The 20,876-nt window shown below is 44.9% G+C and overlaps 1 protein-coding gene across 1 annotated transcript in view; it reads right to left on the reverse strand.

Moving 5' to 3' along the window:
- The window catches only part of dok6 (docking protein 6), a 30,717-nt gene extending 19,104 nt beyond the window's left edge, over positions 1-11,613 (reverse strand). The window contains exon 1 of the mRNA XM_086101784.1: positions 11,363-11,613. Coding sequence (XP_085957910.1) covers positions 11,363-11,428 — 66 coding nt within the window. The 5' untranslated portion in view covers positions 11,429-11,613. The remainder of the gene's footprint in view (positions 1-11,362) is intronic.
- Between the last annotated feature and the right edge of the window lie 9,263 nt (positions 11,614-20,876).

Genomic DNA, 20,876 nt, shown 5'->3' on the forward strand with positions numbered 1-20,876 from the left:
TGACTCCAAAGTCAGGTGCATTATAGTCATCCAGCCGAGATGTGACAAAGGCCTGAATGACTGTTTCAAAGTGCTCTTGGCAAAGGAGAGCCTTGACTTGAGCCAGCTGCCGAAGATGACAGAAGCTGGATTTGCTGGTTCTTGATGATGTATTTTATTGGTTTAATATGCTGGGTTTGTCGGATAAAACCGCAGATTACTGAATATAGACATATGCAGGAAGAAAGGGATACACCGTGGGCCTCACAAACCCATAATTTACCCTCACTTGGCCAGTTATTACAACCTATTTGATTCATTATTGATTAGAGCCACACTACCATCTATATATTTTTTTGCTTACACTTACAAGGTGCCGCGGTGAGCTCGCACGCATGTATAAAAGATTATTACAGAGGAATAATTTCCCTCTAAGTCATCGCCATGACAACTGCCTTCTCTTTAGCCATCCCTCATCCAAACCTCTTCATGTATTACTGCTTTACTCGGAAATCCTCTGCGCACACAAACACCCAAACACGCAGCAATTTCCATTTAATCCATGCACTAGTCCGACATAACATGCACACAAAGACGGATTTGACTTTGGCAGAGAGAGAGAGAGAGAGAGACAATTTGGTACGGTGTTATTTTCTTTAAAAATGGACTTGGATGAGATGTCCATTGATGTGAAGCATTTAGCAAGGCTGAATGTTCAACTGGACTCGATGCATAAAAGATGAGCGTGTCGTCAAAATGCACAAAAAGCACAAAGTTCTTAATAATAAGAATAAGAAAACTTTTATTCGTCTCACAATGAAGAAATTCCCAATTTACAGCAGCAAAGGAAGAAAATACGTTTCGCGTTTGAAAGGAGTGAGGGCAAAGGCTTATTCGGCAGCATGTTGGTACTTGCACTGCCTGAGACTTCGAAGATTTTTATTTGAACCAACAAGTGAGGAAGTGGCGGCCCGGTAGTCCAGTGGTTAGCACGTCAGCTTCACAGTGCAGAGGTACCGGGTTCGATTCCAGCTGCGGCCTCCCTGTGTGGAGTTTGCATGTTCTCCCCGGGCCTGCGTGGGTTTTCTCCGGGTACTCCGGTTTCCTCCCACATTCCAAAAAACATGCATGGCAGGCTGATTGGACGCTCTAAATTGTCCCGAGGTGTGAGTGTGGGCGTGGATGGTTGTTCGTCTCTGTGTGCCCTGCGATTGGCTGGTAACTGATTCGGGGTGTCCCCCGCCTACTGCCCGAAGACGGCTGGGATAGGCTCCAGCACCCCCCCGCGACCCTAGTGAGGATCAAGCGGTTCGGAAAATGGATGGAAGTGAGGAAGTGACAGCGCACCCCTGAGCTTTTGCCATCACAAAGCATGAAATATGGTTCAAATAAGGCGTTTTAGCATCGGTAATTGGCAAAAGTTAACTAACTAACTGCTCATGACAGTGAACATAGTGTTCTAGCTACAATACGTTCCCCTAAGTCCACCTTCAATAAACGTGCAGCCAATCTTAACTGTGAGTGGCGCTTTTCTGAGGAAGAATATGCTCACTCCGAGGATGAAAGGACCGCTCTGCAGCGATGAGATGATGCAACCCCACCGATTGCCTCGGTTGATGATCATGAGCTGACCTCCTGATTATCCTATCAATCAAGTCTGTGAAACCGCCGTGTGCGGCGCCACAAAAACATTTGAATACGGAACAGGATTTATGAAGGTTGTTTTCCAGAATGCTTTGTGCAGTTGTTATTTGAGTTTAATCGGAGGCCCTAAAAGTAGTAATCCTCACGCTTTGGTGCAGCCCCCCCACCACCACCACCGCCCCTCTTGCGGATTAATTCTGAAGAGGTACTTGTTTACTAATGTTTGGGCTGCTCCTCTGATACACATGGCTGGGAAAGCCGCACGCTCTGCGACAGTCATTGGCTCACAAGCAAGACACACGTGTCCTCGCTGGAACTAACTTGACTCAGTGTGCAAATCATAGAGGACCCGGGCGAGTAAACGTGTTTGTGTGTGTGGGTGTGTGGATGCATGTGTGAGAAGGAAGAAACTGGCAGAGTGCTTGGGCATCACAGAAGAATGTCCAATGGTATTTGTCATATTGTTTTTGTCTCTCTTCCTCACAAAAAAATAAAAATAAGAGACACTGGCTTTGCCTTTTTTGGGGAGTGGGATGTGATTCAGTGTTGCTGTGTGTCCCAGCAAGAAATCATAGAGGAATGTCATTATCACGACAGCCAACAGATATTGCTCTGAGAAGATAAGAGCGGGCAATGAACTTTAAACACCCCTTTGTTAAATGTGCTGCGTCCTAATGGAATGACTGGCTGGGCGGCCAACTGAAGACCGCCGGGGCTGAAAAATTCATTGGAATAAATAGGTTTCATGTTGCCACGGGAATGATGAATGGCTGATGGGTTTTGGATGCATCGCTGTATTCATCGCAAGGGGAAAAGTTGGTTTGCAGTTCAAAATAGTTTGTCGTGAACAACGCACGCCTAATCAATTTGTCCTTTTCTTATTCAAGTCCCAACGGGCTCCAATTTTACCAAGCAATGCAATTTGGCGCGGTTCGATACTGAAACTTGGCAGTGCAATTTGTTTCAGTCTTTGCATTTTCGAAAGTTGTGTCGGCTACTTCAAGAGCTCATCTCTGAGATGGGTGTGAGCATTCCTGAATTGGTTGTCGATTATTTTATTATTCTGTCCACGGGCTTGTCCATAACTCTGCCGTGTTTGACAAATGAACTAGTACTCTTTGGATCATGAGCTGTTGCATTGAGCTCTTCATGGACATCCCGTCTCCCAGCATCTAGTCAAACAGCTGCCAAATGTCAACTCGAAACCCGATGATCAAGAGAATGGAGAACACGTGGCCAATTCACCTACATGTATGTCATAGGGGGGGCAATAATCCGTTCCTTCTACAGGATTTATTTAAACATTTTAAATGGAATTCAAGTCTATGCATCAGTCACAAAGGGATTGTTATGACGAAGCTATTTCTTGTGCTGGTGGTGAAAGACAGAAGTATTTAAATAAATAAATAACGAAAACCAAATTCGAGTGGCACCTTCAAAAAGGCCATGCGACTTTCATCAAAGGCTTGCCCTTTTTGAGAGGTGGACCTGAAAGAGACACCCACGGGCCATGCGTGACTATCTTCAAATTAATGTAAAGTATTGCAAATAAGCATATGATGACCTTTTTCGCAAACTTTTTTCCAATGGCCTTCTGTTATCGGTTGTTTACGACTCTCGTGAGCCCTTTTCTTCTCCTTCGTGACCTTTGAATGATCCGCTCACAGCGCCGCTGCCAACGCTACGATTGTGTGCTCCGTTTCCCCCTGGAAAGACCTTGCTCCAAATTCCCTGGCTGAACAATCACCCTTGCAGAAGTATAAAAAAGCCATCGCCGTCAACACTTTGGATTGGATAAACTTTATTGTCAAATGTACTGTATGTGTACCATACAGCACAGATGAAATTTCAACATAAAAAAAGAGGAGCCGCTGCGGGTGCAAAACGTGAAGTGACACTCGGCCTTCAGCCGCAAAGTTTCAAGACGGTACGCATAGGCGGGCGGCGAGCAAACTCCAAGCAGAGACATAAACTGTCCCCTCCTTATTATTAAAAGAACTCCCATGAGAAAGAGAGAGGGGAGGAAGGGAGTCTGGTGCAAACTAATCTCCCAACAAACAGAAACAAACAAAGCTCCCACGTGGACAGGTGACATTCACTGGTTGCCTCATTCCCACACAGATACAAACCCGAGGTCAAGGTTCTGCCAGGGCATGAATAAAACACGGCCTCACAATTAGTGTCGCGTCAAAAATAAACAGTGTGGGTACATTTACATGATGCAACAAGAATATTTACCCACGTGTAAAGCAGTGTAAAGATAAGCAGCACTTATCTTTACAGATTTTGGATTTCTTTTTTTTGTTTGTTTGTTTTTTTTCCCGAGCAGGACCGTGATAATGTTTACCATGTTGAGTGGATTGAAGCCAGGGAGACAGAGGCGAACTGAGGCTATATTTGGCTATGCATAAATATGCTTGGCAAGCAGGTGGATGAAAGGTAACAGCAGGAGTGGCTCTCAATATACAGTCCAAACGTGATTTAAAAATAAAGGGGAGAGGATATTTTGGTTTCTTTTGATTCACTGCGCCCAAATGTAATGCCGTAGACTGTTTGCAAATTGCAGTGAGTCAGAATTCAAAACTGTTTGATCAGTCTTGCCAAAATCCCTGCCTTAAATATCCTCTAATATCGATCGCCGCGGGCAAAAATACGTCTTTCGGTGCCATAAAATCTGAGTGTCACAAAGGATTAACTGTTTGCTCTTTGTGAAAGGAGACCAAGAATATACTGTGCACTGGAAGTTACATATGGCAAGTAAGCCGACTCGCAGTCAGACTACGTTGTTGTTAAATGTTCTTTTTACACTTGTCTGAGGTAGGCAATTAACGTTTTAGCGTTTTAACTAATCGGCACTTAACTGCAACTTAAGCTCCGGTAAGCATTAGCAAAAATATTCTGATGACAGTTGCACCCTCAAAATCTGAATAAATTGGACGTCGGATCGCCCCCCAGAACAGATGTACCTTCCATTAACGCCTACCATATGTCATGTCATACGTAGCCCCAAAGTCTGCAATTTTACAGTAGGCACACACATGCAAACATACAAGAATGCGATGCGGGCACAGACACACTAACGCGCACATGAGTTTGACTGTGAATCCCAGGGGGAAGGGGGGTGTGGGTGGGGGGGTTGGCGTGTTGATTAATGAGTGGAGGGTGGCCAGGAAAAGAGGATGAAGAAGAAGTGTTCATGGAACTATGATAGATTCCTCTCAGTCTGGTCCTTTCTAGGTGTGTCTCCAGTGTTGGCGCCAACGTAGAAATGCAGTATGAAAGAGAAGTGTCAAATCACAGTCTTGCGTGGGAGGGGAAACGTGTGTGTGTGTGTGTGTGTGTGTGTGTGTGTGTGTGTGTGTGTGTGTGTGTGTGTCGGAGCTAAAACTCATTGTCTTAATCACTCGGCTTACATTATTCATCATTCGTTAAACTATGAGTGACTGTTACCGAGCCAAGGACTCTTAAGAAGAGGTTCAGGAAAGAAATGTAATCAAAATGAAATGCACTTTCGTTACTGATGACATGCTAATCGAGGGTGTTCAAAGATGACACGCTCCTTGGCTATTTTACGGGAACCCATATTTAATCAGCATATGGAGTGCCTCCAGGGTTCCATTCTTGGTCCACTGTTATTTAATTTCTTACACTCAATTTTTCCAACCTACTTTCCAATTAACATTTTAGGACTTGCAATGATGATCTGCAGATTTGCCAGCCGAATATCTGCAATAGGAACACCTACCAAAGGACACCTTGATACCCAACGTGCTGTACTCACAGTATGAAATCAGTACCAACCACACACTATTCTTCCTGTAATAACATTGTTTCTCAAGTTTGTAGTCACGAGGCAAATCTAAGGCACACACTCTTCTTTTAGAGTTAGTTTTTTGGGCAAAGGTCCCAAATGGAAAATCTGTCTCAAAGCTGCAAAGGGAAGCACTATTTTCAGCAGCAAGTCATTTGCTGGAATGTCATTTGGTTTAGTGCAGGAGGCCTTTTCATAACTGCGTACAATGGCAATCTATGGCCAACAAACACTCCAATATATTAAATCAGATTACTGCCTTTTGGAACCCCCTGATATTTCATGACTTGTCAACAATTTGGGCATGTTGAAGTTTTAAAATACAGTGCGGACTGGACAGATTTAGTCAAGAAAGTGATTCTATAAGAGAGTTGCATCGATCAATAAGAATGACAACTTTTGGATTGTGTTTCCTGTATGCTGTTAGAAATGCTATCCATCGGGGCCAATAAGGGCTGATAGTTTGTCAAGTGTTTGTCTCATCGAAGAACCTGGTGACAAAGCACGGAATGACCACACCGCAGTGTATCCCGCTCGATGAGTCCACCGGGGTGGCTTGGCTCCGATGGCGGGGAAGTCTCCCAACACGAGGCTGCGGGTTTAATCCTTGTCAATAATGTATTCCTCAGCAAGAGACTGAACCCCCGTTTACCGCCGATGTCGTGTCGTCCGCATGCTAATGAGATGGTGTCAAAGCATTTAAGATAGAAAAAGTGAAAACCCATTTTCCATTAGTGTCAAAACAGAGGTGATATGAGATGTCATGCAAAAAAAAAAAAAAAAAAATCCATCACAATTTGAAACAAGGCGGTTTTCTTCAGTTCACTTCTACTTGGCATTCAGAAGGATCAAGCCAAATAAAAACGGTGGCCCGCAGCTCAGGGATCAGAAGGAATTTCTCAAACGGATATGTCCAGATTTCATTGTACCACCTCAGTGCCATTTGTCCTCGTTTGGAAAGCAAAGTCCCAACAGCTGCAAGTCTGCTGACTCGGAGTACAGTTCTGGGGGTGAAAAATTCCCTTACGTGCGCAAATTCGAACGGCCTGTCATTGTTAATGGTGAGCGTGCGATTGTGGCAAGAGCCTATCTTAAACGGCTGTGCCTTCATGGGACAATAGGCACATTCTTCTCTGTTTCTTTGCCCTTTGTATTTTGGCCGGTGCTACCGCGCCAACAAAGGGGAGCAGACGCGCACTATGATAATATGTTGAGTCCACAGTTCGTTGAGCACAAATACTCACTTGTTAGTCCAAAAACAAAAGCGTTATTAAAAAAAGAAGAAGAGCCGATAGCAACGGGGGGTCTCGGGAAAGGACTTCAAGAGTAACAACTCCACTAATCTGTTGGGAGCAATCTTTGGGGGCAACAATTTCAGAAGCGCGTTTGCCAATTTCGCAATTGTAATTTAATTCAATGTGAGACTCGAAGGCAGATTGGACAAAGTTGTGGGGAAATATTCAAAAGATGACCTTTGCAATCCGGCCCAATAACGCTAAACCCGGCAAATGAGTACCTGGACTGAAAGTCAAACGACTCAAAGGTCATCAGCGCTTCTGCAACACTGATAGCATCACTTGTTTCGCACCGAGACCTCTGCTGTGTCACTGCCAGATTAAATGTTTTTCCTCCCCATTTACTTGCTTTTGTATCTTGTGGCCAAGATATGTAGCAAAGGAAAAGCGCATGGTACAAAGCCAGGCGATTAAGATGAATTGAGAATCTATACACTGTCCTCTAGCAGTAGGTTGTTTTCTTGTTTGCTGGATGCATGTGTGTGCCAATTCTTCACTCTCGAGCCGTGCCAAATTGCCTCTGTGTGTGAGTGTGTCTGTGTGTGTGTGTGCGCGCTTGTGTGTGTGTGTGGGGGGAGGCTATGCAGCGTATCGGGGGGGGTGGAAGCCCGTTGGGGTTATGGAAGGTGCAGTGTGGGGTGATGAATAGGATGCTTTTGTGCTGTCTGTAAAGCAGTGAAGGACAGAAAGGTGAGGAGGGAGATAAAGGGGAAGAAAAGAGGAGGACAGATAAAATAGCAGAGATGAGAGGCTGTGAAAAGTGGGGTGTACGGTGGGTGAGACACGGGTGGGGGGAGGCTGGTGGAGGTGAGAGAACGGGAGGAGAGGTGAAGAAGCAGCAGCGTATGTGAGAGCGACGGTGAATTTGAGAACACTGCACCATTGTCTGCTCTGCCCACGTAGAGACAAAGGAAGTTGCCCAATGTAGAAAATCGACTCCGGTCAAGTTGGTGAAAATAAATGGCGGCAGTGGGGGGGGGGGACAAAGTGTCCAGTTTGATCATTTGATCGCTCCGCAGAATAGCGCGCTGACCTCGTGACCGCGACCTTCACACACGATGACGTTTGGAAATGAGCCAATCAATGACGGACGCGGATGAGCTGGGCCAAAAGTGTTGGCGCGGCAACATGGCCGCCACTGTGGTGCGTTCCAATTTCTCAGCAGGAAACTCACTTTTACTTGGGCAAAGTCATGGAATACACCAACCTCTTCGTCAGCAATCGCTGCCTTCACGTTGCTATATTTTCACCCGATTCAGTTAGGTTATCATTCGCTGAAGTTGGCCCTACGTATAATTTCAGATATCGGAAGACTTTTACTTAAGCAATATCTCGCAAGGTTGTTTTCTGTTCCAAAATGTGAACTTTTGCTCAAGTATCTTTGTCATTTCCTGAAAACAAGAGTGGGTGTACCTGCGCGCCTTTCAGCTGGGAGAGCCTCGAGCTCACCGGCAACTCGTGAGGACAATGTTGAAAATGGATGGATGGTCTGAAAAACATGTCATAATGGCCCTGAAAAATGCACAGCATGCACACCCATCTCTCTTTTTTTTTTTTTAACTCCTCCGAGGCTCAGTCTCATTTGCATTACAAATTATGCGAGGAAAGCCTTAACAAGCTACTAGTGCCACAGAGCGTTAATCACGGCTTGTAGGCGATGGTGCCGGATCAAGCAAGCTTGCGGCGTATCATGCAGCAAAACAGGTGTCCGGATGCAAAAGGTGAAATTTCCCAATCAAAAATCATCAGGATATCAAGAGGATTCTGAAGTTGGCGGGAAAGTTGCCGAAAGTTGATTTCATTAATATAAGTGCGGCAATCTCAGCAGCAGCAGTGGGACTGATTAAGAATTAAGTTAATTTTTATGCGCATGCTAATGAAACATTTATCATGATTAATTAACCCATCTTGTCAACGGTGATGGAGAAGTCTGCATGCCTGACGAGATTTTCGTTGAACTTGGCTCCACAGATTGCTGACATCAGTGCCATGTCACAACTTTGAAACGCAAAATACTCATGACCAATTACCGTGCCGATGCATTTTTATTTTTCGTAATGACACCTCATGGGTTCTTTCTGCTAGATAAGTACCGGTAAATACATTTTGAATGGCACAGCATTACGTTACAGAGCAAGGTGGGAGGATTAGAAGGTCAACTGCCTTGAAATGTGATATTTAGGAGACCTTTAAAAAGAAAACACTCAAGACCTTTCTGGGACGCAAACTTAATTCTCATTTGCTACGAACACTACCTTGGAATATTTGATATTATTTGAAGAAAATAAAAGTTGCGCTCGATGCCTTTGTCGTCAGTTGTGCTTATTTGTGTAGGATTTATCAGCAGCATTTTCCATGTTCGTGTTAATTTGTGACTGCATTTCTTAAATAAAAAGCAGGGGGGAGGATCAAGATGAGCTGAGGAGGAATATCTGCGTGGCGCGGGTGTTTAATTTTGTCAGCATCGGTGCTTTTGGAGAAAAAGGCATCAAACCGCTAATGTCCTCAATAACCGAATTTCTTTATCATATTTTTTGCACTCTAGAATAATAAAAAATAGAAATGCAGTTTAAATATAATCATCATGATTGTTCCCAATTCGCAATCGATTCACTTGAAAATAAAACATGATGTTTGGGTTAATGCTGGATCTTTGCTGACTAGGAGAATGATTTCCTTCAGCCTAAACAGTTGTCACAGACACCCCCACACCGTAGTTGACTTAGGTCGTGTCAGTATTGTAGTTTTTCCTCCCTCGTTTCAATCCGTGCAGAGCCCACCAAACATCATCACGTGTCTTCTGAAATGATCTGAGATGCCTTTTCACAGAGTGAAATGAAGTTTTGCAGGATCTCATTGGATTACACACTTGCATAACACCTCGTAAGCGTAAAAGTGCTCTGCGGCCCTCTCTGCAGAGCTTCAACTCCGTGACCTTACGCCAGACGGCCAAGAGAGTAGGAAGCAGGATGAGATGCGAAATGGGGAAAAGACAGCTCCACGCGACCATGCTGCGAGCGTCCTCACTTGCTCCCGAGAAATGCATTCAGCTCATCGCCCATGCAGGAAAACAACAACAACAAAAAAATAAATCCCCTAAAACTTTATATGCACCGATTTGCATGTTAACAGCCAATGCCGTCTGCTCCTAAACAGCTCTGCGCTCACTCCATGCAGAGAAGGTTAAAAACAATGACTATGACTGTGGCATAAAGGGAGCGTCGGAAGGAGGAGGAATGAAGCGGTTCAGCCTCCATCATCGCACCTCAACAGAGGGAAGGTGTGCCTCTTTGTTATCATAATGAGCAAAAGAGGATGGCTCGACAATCTGGCCAAAATAATTGAAGAAGTCGGCGGCCTGTCATTCATTATTTCCATTGAAGCAGTCCAGCCATTGGTCACCATTATATCTATCCTGTGTGATGCCTTGCTAATACGCAGAGGTTCTTGGTGACAATGATGATGTACACCCCAGGTTAGTAATTACAACCTGAGACCTCACTAATGAGACCGGTAGCCCGCGGTGCAAAATGGAACATGATCAGACTTGTAATGTTACGCTTATTAGCAAACATGGGAGGTCGTCTGTGCGGGGAAATACACTCGCTGGTCACAATACAGTAGCTGCCTTCTTCAAGACAAGAATGATGCTCACTTTTGATTGGCGCTGTGTAACGGGCACTCATTAAGCAGCGTGTTTAGAATTGGACTTCTCCGGAGGTGTGGAATTACAAGTACGCTACATGATACTGATTTGATATGGGTGAGATTTTATACTGTTAGCGCTCGCAATCATTAACCTACAATGCATCATTTTGGCATAAGGGAGGAAGCTGGAGTTTATTTTAGAAAACTCATGTCACTGGGGAGAACTTGAAAACTCCACACAGGAGAGCTAGGGATGAGATTTGCACGTGAGTAAGGATTCTACTGGTCATGAATGGCACGATGACTTGGTCATGTTTCGAACAAAGCAAAATATTATAAACTGATTTCATTGCAAAGTACAACTGCGATATTATGCAGAGTCTTCATCAACTTCAAATGTGAATTCAAAGTAATTTGTAATCTTCATAAATTCAGAAATGTGCCTCGTTTTGTGGCTTTTCAATATAAGGCTGTCTTTAGGAACAGCCAAACCAAAAAAAACCTAATACAACCTCAAGGGAACTGAGGCAAATTGAAGTCAACATGCACATAATTTTTGTTGTTGTTGGCATCATAATTTTTTTTAAGCAATACACTCCGTGTGGCCCTCGGGGGACTGCAACTGAAATGGCCCCTGACAGGGGAAAAATATCCCTCACGGCTGATGTATGCTTGATATGGTATTCGAAAATGTCCTCGTGCCTGTCAAACAAATTACACGTGCAACCAAACACTTGGAGTCAGTAAACTTCCTGAATGATAAAAACGGTCCTTTCTACATTGGACATTGGACTGTCAGTCATCCGAACTCCACCAGCATGAGAGACATTTGCTCTAATCTCCTCTGGAAGACCTCACAGCAGGAAGTCCTCCAGGGGAGCAATTAAAACCCGATTTTCAATCCAGATGCCCTTGATGCCAAAGCGCATCCTCCTCCTCCTCCTCCTCCTGCTGCTGGCTAGTCAGCAAGTGCAACAGTACTCACCCCCAGTTTCTTACTCCGAATCCTCACGTATCCCTGTTTCACGATGTCGTTGAAGTTGGATGCCATGGTCGAAGGGGGTGGGCGGGGGTGGGGGACGCTGCGAGATCCCCAGCGAAAATACAGAAAGCCCTGTCTTTTGCTGCGAAACGTCTCACTCGAGCATCTGTTCGCGAGACATCCGGCAGGAGGAGAAGCGAGCGTCGGGCAACCTGCTCCCGTGTCAGCTCGCAGGCTGCCCGGCTTCAGCGGCGCTGTCCACTCGGGGATGGGGGGGAGAGGGGGGGGGGGCGAGAGGGGAGGGAGGAGGGAGATACCATTTGTCAACTGATTCATGCAGCAGGGGCGCTCGCGCGATTCCTGGACCGCACCAACTGGGACACAGCAGCGGGTGAGGCAAGGGTTTACTAATCAAGGTGCTGAGGGGGGTCCACAACTGTAATCATGTCATTCATTCATTGCAATATTAAAGTCCAGTGCAAGAGCTGCATGAAACATATTCACAGATGATAACCCTGGGGGAGACCATAGAGTGGATGGGATTGTGCATGATACTGCACAACATCAAATTGACGTTAAGGTTTTCTTATCAAGGTTGATGAAAGGAGCATAATATGAAACAAAAAAAGATGAACTACCACAGACTGTCGCTTGTGTTGCCAATATGGAAATGCTCAAGTGTGAACTTAGCTTCTTTAATAGCATGGCCAAGTGTCAAAAAATGCATGTCTGCAGGTCCCGTATGTCTGGATAAAGATGATTAATGATTCCTCAGCTATCAAAAGTTGGTGCTACAATTTTAGACAAATTCTAATGTAGCTTTTTACTTCTTCAGTCAGATCCTTAGCGCCCACGATTAAAGGAAATGTGCAAATGTCCAACAGAGCTTGGAGTCGTGGCTAATTTGTAACATGCTTCGTACCTTCCCTTTCTATTATTGCCTGTATGTGTATGAATATAATTTCCATATTTGTTGCCAGACAGGCCGCTAATAGGGGAATGCAATTTTAGACCGTCTCGATGTGCGCGCGTGTGAGCAGTTTTTTTTCCCCCATGAGGCTGCCTTGAACTGATGTTATTTGATTTGTCCAATAATAAAAGCAGATAGTCCAGTGCCCTATTAACTCATTCAGTACCAGCCAATTCTGGACCAAGTCTGAAAAGACGTTTAAAAACGTCTTTGGGAGTGAATGAGTTAAATGAACGCATACATTTTGCGAGAACCAAGACGACAAAACGCTCAGCGTGCGGCTTCTGCAGGCACAATGCTGCGGACAAGCAATCAAAAAGCACTTAAAATAAATGCACAGAAGAAAACATCTCATGTCAGCCAAAGCAAATGGCTCGAGTTTGTTGAATTATGGTCCGGGAATTTTCTTGGCATTAGACAGCAGATGGCTGAGCTACCGTGTATTGATATGACAGGCTGCCATTACTTATATAGATTAAAAACAAAAAGAAGATAAATGGCTCAGAGAATGGAGTAAGATAAGCAGCCTTGAGCTCGGATCAAACATCCTCCATTTACACTCTCAAATTGTGCAATAAGAAAGAGGCCCACTGTCGATGAAGGTTGCCACAGTTTGCCTTTTATGAAAGCTGACCGTTATCCTGTAGCGCCCACACTTTCATTTATTCATGAGCCGGGGCCTACTTTTCATTGAAAAAGTGTTTTTTCTCACACGGATGCCCTTTTGAGGAGCACTATTCTGGCACGTATTCCGAGGTGCAACTCTGCATCTCTTTCTTTGTATCATTTTGACAAGGGCGGAGCAATCTGCCACCCGTCCAACAGCTTGTCTCTGATAGTCTGCAAATCTCTCCGGAAGTGTCCTCAAACTTCAGATTTGTCAAGGCTGTTTTGGCTCCATAATCCTCTTTGTGTCTCGCCGCTCTCATCCGCTTCCACCATGCACCTCGTCAACTTCTCTCAAAGAAAACGATGAGAATATAATATCAAGACCTGAATGGCACTCCATTTGAATTTCAATGAAAAGGAGACAGAAGTGATGCAGTTTGGTACCAGTGGACGTGGGCCCCTTGGCTCCTTAACTTAAGGCAACGGTCTCGAGATTGATAAATAAATTGCACACACATACGAACACGCACACACAGCCAGCCCAGCATATGGTCCTGACATACATGAATGGCTACCAACAAGGTCAGATGTGTGAGACTCCCCGAAAAGAAGAAAGAAAGACCTTCATCAAGGTGATGGGCAAACCAGGCAAACGTGCATCCGCTTGGTCGGCCAAAACATCGATGGCTCGCTACGGTTACTTTAGCAGGCCTGGACCTGATGATGAAATCGTGATGCTCATGTTATTTATTATTCATAAATGTTTTCACAAATGCCGAGCGCTCTTATACAATTCTGGTGGAGGTGATATGACCTGAGCAAGACCTGGTGGAATTTGCTGATTTTCAGTCTTCTGCCAACAATGCCACAAAACTGCACAATAATGGGACCCCTGATTGATTGATTCATTTCCAAAATGATGAGCTCTACAGCACTAGATGGCAAATTTTCAAGCACAACCGCTAAATAATGAACACAAAAAGATAAGCAGAAGTGATTGAGTGAGACAAGACATCTTGATGCCAGGTCAGCATGTTTTTTTTTTTTAATGTATGCAGGGTCGATTGAAAGAGATCCTACACTTGGACAGAGTGGTGGTAATGTTGATGCTTTTTACAGCAACCACCATCACCGTTATATGTTCATGGGTACATTGGGAATTGGCTTTGATTAGATGTTAAAGCCTAGAGGGGTAAAAAAAAACAAAAAAACAAAAAGAGGTACTGTAGATTTGCACATTTCGTAGAAAAGTGGGTCTTTGGTCATGTATACTCGAAGGACGTCAGCTGGTCATGCCTGTGGAACAGCTAAGGTCGATTGAAATCTCAGAGGATTCACTTTTGACATGTTTGTGATTTATTTCATGCAGAAAATAAATAAATCATTTGAAAAAAACGGTTGGAGGGCTTCTGTGTCCTTCACCACAACGGGTAATGGGGAAAGACTCCTTTTACTTCAAGTCGAGCAGGGTGTGCAAGCCTAATGGCACCGCAGTGATAACTTCAAAGTCGAATGCCCCCCAAAGTGGTACGATTTCAAGTTCATGCCAAATTTTTTTGGTGGGGAAAAACAAAGGTCACGTCTTAGAAATCCCACAAAACGTGGAGTTCAAATCCTCATCCTTTGGGTGTGGCATGAGACAACTGTTTGTCAGACTTCATGTCAGTGAGCACAAAAGGCCAAATTTTTAAGTCAGGTCCAGGTGCCCGATTCCGGTTCAATGCCTCTATCCAATGATTCGTCTCTTCCATTTGAATTTCAACGCAGGCATTTTTAATGCGTGAATCTCAAATGACAAACGTCAACCATCTGCATGGAACTCCAGCCTTGGACACCAGACACTGTGATCCAAATTAAGATTGTTCTTCCTTCCCGCGGTCAGTCATCGCTCTTGTTCACCTTCTCTTGAGGGTCTGCGTCACAATGGAGACCATTGACAAAAAAAAGGTCGATAGTCGCAAACAACACATCGTGGCGCTTGTACTTAGAAATGACCCCCTGTGTGATTTGCGAGTTGAACAGATGCTTACAAAGCAAGACAGAGAGGACCCATGAATAGAAAAGTAAAAGCACCCTTATCGGTGAGAGGATCCACTTCCCGGTGGTCTTTTGTGTCCTAAATTGGGGTCTGTTCAATGTCACGGTGACTCCGAGCTCTGGGGCGTTTCTATTGAGACATGTTCTGCTGCTTTTGCATTTCTCGCTGAAAGAGCAGAGCTCATCACACTCGTCGTCTCCCCATTTGGACAAAGAGTAAATAGCTTCCGCCCCACCAGAGAGGTTACGGGATGTTTTTCTCATCATTTCGCACCATTTCCTCCCTCCTCCTTAACGTTAACGTTAATTTGGAGACCTGGCGATTGCATTCGTCAATGTTTTGGATCGGTGACCAGGCCATTTGTTTGACCGATTTGTTTGAACCAGCGTTCCCATGCTGAAATGCTTGATAAATTACAGGCTCTTCATTTCAACTCCTGTCTTGTATCTTGGCTTTTTTACATTCACATGATTATTATTATTTTTTGGGTGTCTAATGCCAGATCATATAACACCATACCTCCATTGTGCAAGGCACAGACGCCAGGAACGCGTTACCAAGTAACATGTTACTCCGAAATGGGCAGTTACTTTTTCCAGTCAGGTAATCAGGCTTTCAGTTACTCTTCACTGATCATCAAACGGGACCAAATAGAATATAGTGGCTTCTGCTTGCGGGAGACATCAATGCCTCAAAGAGCAGTACTTTGAACCACCATAGGCAGTTTCCGTGAGGGGAAGAAAAATGGACCAAACATATATGGATAACACTTATGTCCGTGTGTTTCACTTCAGTTCTTGGAATTGTCCTTCCACCTCTTCAAGTTTAGTTTTTGTGTTTGCCCGTTGGTTAGAAAACCAGTCAGTCTCTCGGGTGTCGGAGTTCCACAGCCCTCCTCCACTGCTCCCTCTGACAGCTAATCACGTTATTGATTGTGGCCCTGTGGAATGTCGGTCTACTCCTCGCTTCAATGACCGCGCAAAGCTGCTGAATGGAAACAGGAACTGGAGCACACTGTAATATATGCTGATCCCCAGCATCCCAAACAGGCTAAAGGGTTGACATGTTGAATGCGTATGCCGGCCATGCAAGAACAATTTGCTCACCGTTTGGCCCAGGAATGCTGACAGCGTTTTCTGTAGCTCAAGTATATGTTTACATCGGCCATGCATGGCACACCAAAAACAGATGTGAGAATTATTATGCATGGAAAAAAAAAAAGACAATGCATATACAGCACCAGAAGTGGGTATCGCTGAAGGTGCACAGTTGAATCCAAATGGGGATAGCTCAGCCTTGGAAGAGGTCCGCTGTCGTGTGAGAGTCCCACTCCGCTGATTCCTCTTCTCACCTTAAACCCCCCCCCAAAAAAAGGAGAGGCCAAGCATGACTAATGTGTCCGCCCTGTAGAGGGCAATATTGTCTGCCGTGATAGATGGAATCGTTTGACAGGGGCTGTTGAATATCCTAATATAGCTGCAGTATGGTATGATGTGAGCGTGGCAGTATATTGCTCTCGATATATTGTCATGAGGCGGAATGAGCTGCATTTGACATGATGTCACTTGAACACAACCTGGCCATTTATCCAACATGCTTTTCCGTTTTTGTTGTCGTTGTTGTTGTTTTTGCACATTTACTTTTCGGCACACATCGTTATTGTGACACAAGTTGCATCATTGCACCTTGTGTAGAAGGCTGAAATTGATCCTGCTCTCTAAAGTGCCAGTTTATTGCTTCTCCTGCCAAGATTGCTGCCTCGTAATGTAAAACTGATGCCAGCTAGCCAATTCCTCGCTTGGTTTGTTTGTTTTATTTATTGATTGATTTAATGCATTAGTCCGGTCCGAGTGAGCGTTTGCTCTCCTACCCTTTTCCAAATGTTTTCACAGCTACAAATGGCAAAGAGGATCGATTGTAAGCAGCTTCCAAGGCAACCCAAAGTTTTAGGAGGTAGCAAGTGGTCATGAAATCTACTTTTAATTGGTTTTGAACGGCCCTCATGGTGCCTTGCTGCCGTTTTGGACGTCCTCCTGAGATTTACCCAAACACACCCTGGTGATGCCGTTGGCCTCTTATTTAATCTGACAGGTTTAATATAAAACAGGTGATACTTTTCTCTTGTACGCGCTCTTCCTGGGGATTGGCAGAAGTGCACCAGTCGCGAGCTCACCGTCCAGGTTTAGGACAAAGCAACTCTTTTACCTCCTGGGCTGGCCTCACAACGCCTCATGTGTGAGCATGGAAAAAAAAGAGTGGAACTGAAACCTCCTCTGTAAATACATAAAAGGTCAGTGATGACGTCAGACTCCACGAGCAAGCCTTCGCCATGTTTTTTTTTTTTTACAGTGTTTTGCCGGCACTTGGTTTGTTGCAACTCTTTGACTTTTGAACTCTGTGATCCCCAGCGCAAAATGTGCCACAGATAGTCGTTGAACCCCCAAATGTCTGCAAACGTGAGCCACAAAAGTCAAACAGAACTCAGAGTCAAAAGCCATCGTTGTATGTTACATCACGCAAGACCTCATCGAAATTCACACGACTTCGGCCCAGCGAGCGTAGAAATGGTTAACTCCTTCAGTTTGTTTTGCTCTGTCTGTTGTTTTGTGGCACTTCTACCCAATAGGCCAATACAATTTATTCGACCTATAAAAGACCACTTGAGATATTTTTACACTATCGCAAAAAAAAAAACATTTGAGTCACCGATGTCTTCAAAGGATGAATCATTTTACGCTACGGTATTTTCGTTTGACATTGCCTGTACTGTAGCTGTTGCATTGTTCTGTGTCTGCTCCTACAAACACAACGCTTGCAGAGATGTCAACAAAACATAGTTTAGGGTCCAAAGCCGTCCTGTATCTTGTATTAAGACCGACTGCCAAAAAAGTGTGCGAGCCCATCGGCAATGCAAGGCCTGATTGTTTCTCCCCAACAACTTCAAACTGTTCCTTTTTGTCGTGCAGAGCATCTTGCGCTCCGCTCCAGTTCTCTCTTGACATTTATTTTCCTTCCCTCTCCAAACACGAGCTTGTTCTACACACAGTTCATCTGATCGGCCCGACCTCTTTGAAACTCGGCCCGTTTGCTCTGTTATCTTCGGCTTTGTGGTGCCACATTCCCGGGCCGCAGTATTGTTGTTATTTGATCGTCAACACAATCACAGCTGACCTCCATCTGGAAGGATCGACGGGAAGGTCCCGGCTCATTTGCGCAGCTGGCTCGAAAGAAACGCTCCCAGTCAAAGCGGGGCTGCTTTGGAATATCGATCCAAACCATTTCTCGTGTGCTTACGGCGTTTACAATACACCCGTGCACATATACAGTATGAATTAGTTATGAAGTGTCACGTAACGGGGAATGCGGATGCAGCCGGACACTTCTGCAGAATATCGAAAAAAAAAAATCTCACCACCAAATGGGAGTACGGTATCGTCTTGCTGTGCAAAAGGCTAAGATGATTCAGTCATGCGCCAATTTGAGTCTGCAGTGTTTGAACGTAGCCATGAAGGCATTGGAATTGCCGCGCAACGTGACATTTAAACAGTGGCATTTAAACAGCTATAATTATGGATTTAGAATCACCTGCAAAGAATAATATTCCCATATGTTTGTCACTTACTGGCCATAAAGTGGGTTACACCAGACGTAAACTCATGTCATCATACTTCGCTTATTTTATTGATCAGACAATGGGTGGATGGATGGAAGTTGTAATTTAGTGTAAACGCAACATTTTGGGGTGAATTTGTCCCGTTGCGTATGGATGGCTAATATGAATCAAATGTCTAAGATCTGCCTGAGGTTTGCCTTAAAAGCATGGAAGTCTGAAATAAGTTAATAATTATATGACTCACCTTGGCACTCAGGAAAAAATGCCCCCCCCCCTCCCTCCCCGTTTCCAAAGTGCCCACTTCATCTTTGGGTAAACACATTCACAGTGTGGCTATGTGCATGTCATATTTCTGGATCATGAGGTGAAAAAAAAAAAAAACTCCTGTCAGAGTTTATGTTTTGTTCATATGCCAAAGTAAAGGTTTGACAAGAATGAAAACAGTCATTACCACTGGCAACCGTAACTTCTCACCGAGGTGTTCCCTGAACGCGTCGCTACTATCTTATTCCCACCCAACCGCCGTGGCACAGACATAGCGCATAAACAAACACAAGCGTATGTGAAAAGAGAGCCTTTCTACCCAATTAAAGGCAAATATACAAGCCTTGCACAAGCATACAGTGTGCACAAATGCCAAAGCACATACAATGTCTTTCTCCTCGCGTTCTCGTTCACACAGTCTGCCGCCATGCGTGCGCCTCGCGCCGAGCGCCAGACAGCAACAGTGAGGCGGTTATTAACGTCCTTCCTCATTTTAGGCGTCACTCTCAAAGCCGCCGCTGGCCGCGGGCTTGTCTTTCATCCCATCTGTCTTTTTCCCAGTCCTAATGGGCCCGCGGTTCTGTCACTGTGAATCTAATGGGTCCCCCCGTCCATGCCCGGACGCACCGCGATCATTCGAGGCGGGGCGCATGAGTCAGCGATTCTCGACTAACAGCTCGAGTGTTTCTTGTGTTTTATGGATCCAAAGAGTTGGGAAATGACTCGAAAGGCTGCGGGTGTCACACACAGTCGGTGATGTATTTGGGGTCAAAGGGGGCTGTGCTCAAACAGACGTAGCGGTCGGTGATGAATAATCCATCCAGATTCTGGGAGAAAAGGTGCTGAAGTCTCGGCTCAACCTGGGGGGGGTTGGCGTGTGAAGGAAGCAGTCACTTGTCATCAAAATTATGTTATCATTACTAGTACGACGACCGTAGCTTCGGGCCATTTTTCTTCAAGGCAGGAACAAGCGGAAAGAATCGACACCCGTTAAGTTACTTGCACTCAGCGCAAAGCAATGTCAGAAGTTTCAAAGTTAGCTGTGTATGATTTCAACTCAGAATTAGCGTATTTGAACACATGTGTGAACGTTAGATTCGGCGCTTCTATCCTTTCCTCTCGGTTTTAATCCCTTTCTCATGTTCCCGCTTTTTTCAGATGCCTTCGGGCCCCACCCTGTTGCCACACTCTCGTGGGAATATTGACACCGCTTTGATATCGTGTGAATGTATACACGGGCATCTGATCAATCCCCTCCGCAGCCATTTCTCTCCTGAGCTGTTCCAAGAGTTCAGTCTTCAGGTAGATGTATAAACGTGTGGAAAAATTCCTCTATGCGCACTCAAAAGAATGTATGATTGAGCAGTTGTTCTCCAGGAGTAAGTCGGAGATTCGACAAACTGCGGACACTGTCAGACATGAGAATATATATATATGAGAATATATGGATCACTCCTTTCAGCCCACTGCTGCTGAGAAGCAAATGAGGATTGACAGCAGTATTGGCATAGCTCCGGAGGGAAGCTCGGATTTCTAAGCTTCACTTCCCCGAGGTTTGATGAATAATCCATGCGGATACTGGGAGAACAGGTGCCGAAGCCTTCGGTCAACCTGGGGGGTTTGACGTGTAAAGGAAGCAGTGAGTTGTCATCAAAACAGACCCAGGCAGACCACTTCAGTGACTCCCAGAGGATATTTCATCTTACTGAATCCATTGAGTTGGAGCTAATGTGAAAGAGCATCCTGGCAATGAGCTCTTAGAGCACATTTCCACCCTTGAAAGGCATCGTGACCCGTTCACACGTTAAGGGAGCAAAGAGAACAGCTTGTGAACACGGGCTCCGGTTTTTGCATCATTAGCAAGCCAGTAGCCACAGACATGCGGTGACGATGAATTCCGAAATATTTGCGGGGGGGGGGGGGGGGGTTCGAAGCCCCCACGCCACCCATGAGAGCTAGCGTGTCGCCACACATTCAGACATCACCAAACTCAGTCAATAATCAACAACAAATATTCATTGGA

This window comes from Hippocampus guttulatus, chromosome 21 (assembly GCF_054856545.1).
Source record: "Hippocampus guttulatus isolate MCC_2025c chromosome 21, RoL_Hgut_1.0, whole genome shotgun sequence".
Taxonomy (NCBI): domain Eukaryota; kingdom Metazoa; phylum Chordata; class Actinopteri; order Syngnathiformes; family Syngnathidae; genus Hippocampus; species Hippocampus guttulatus.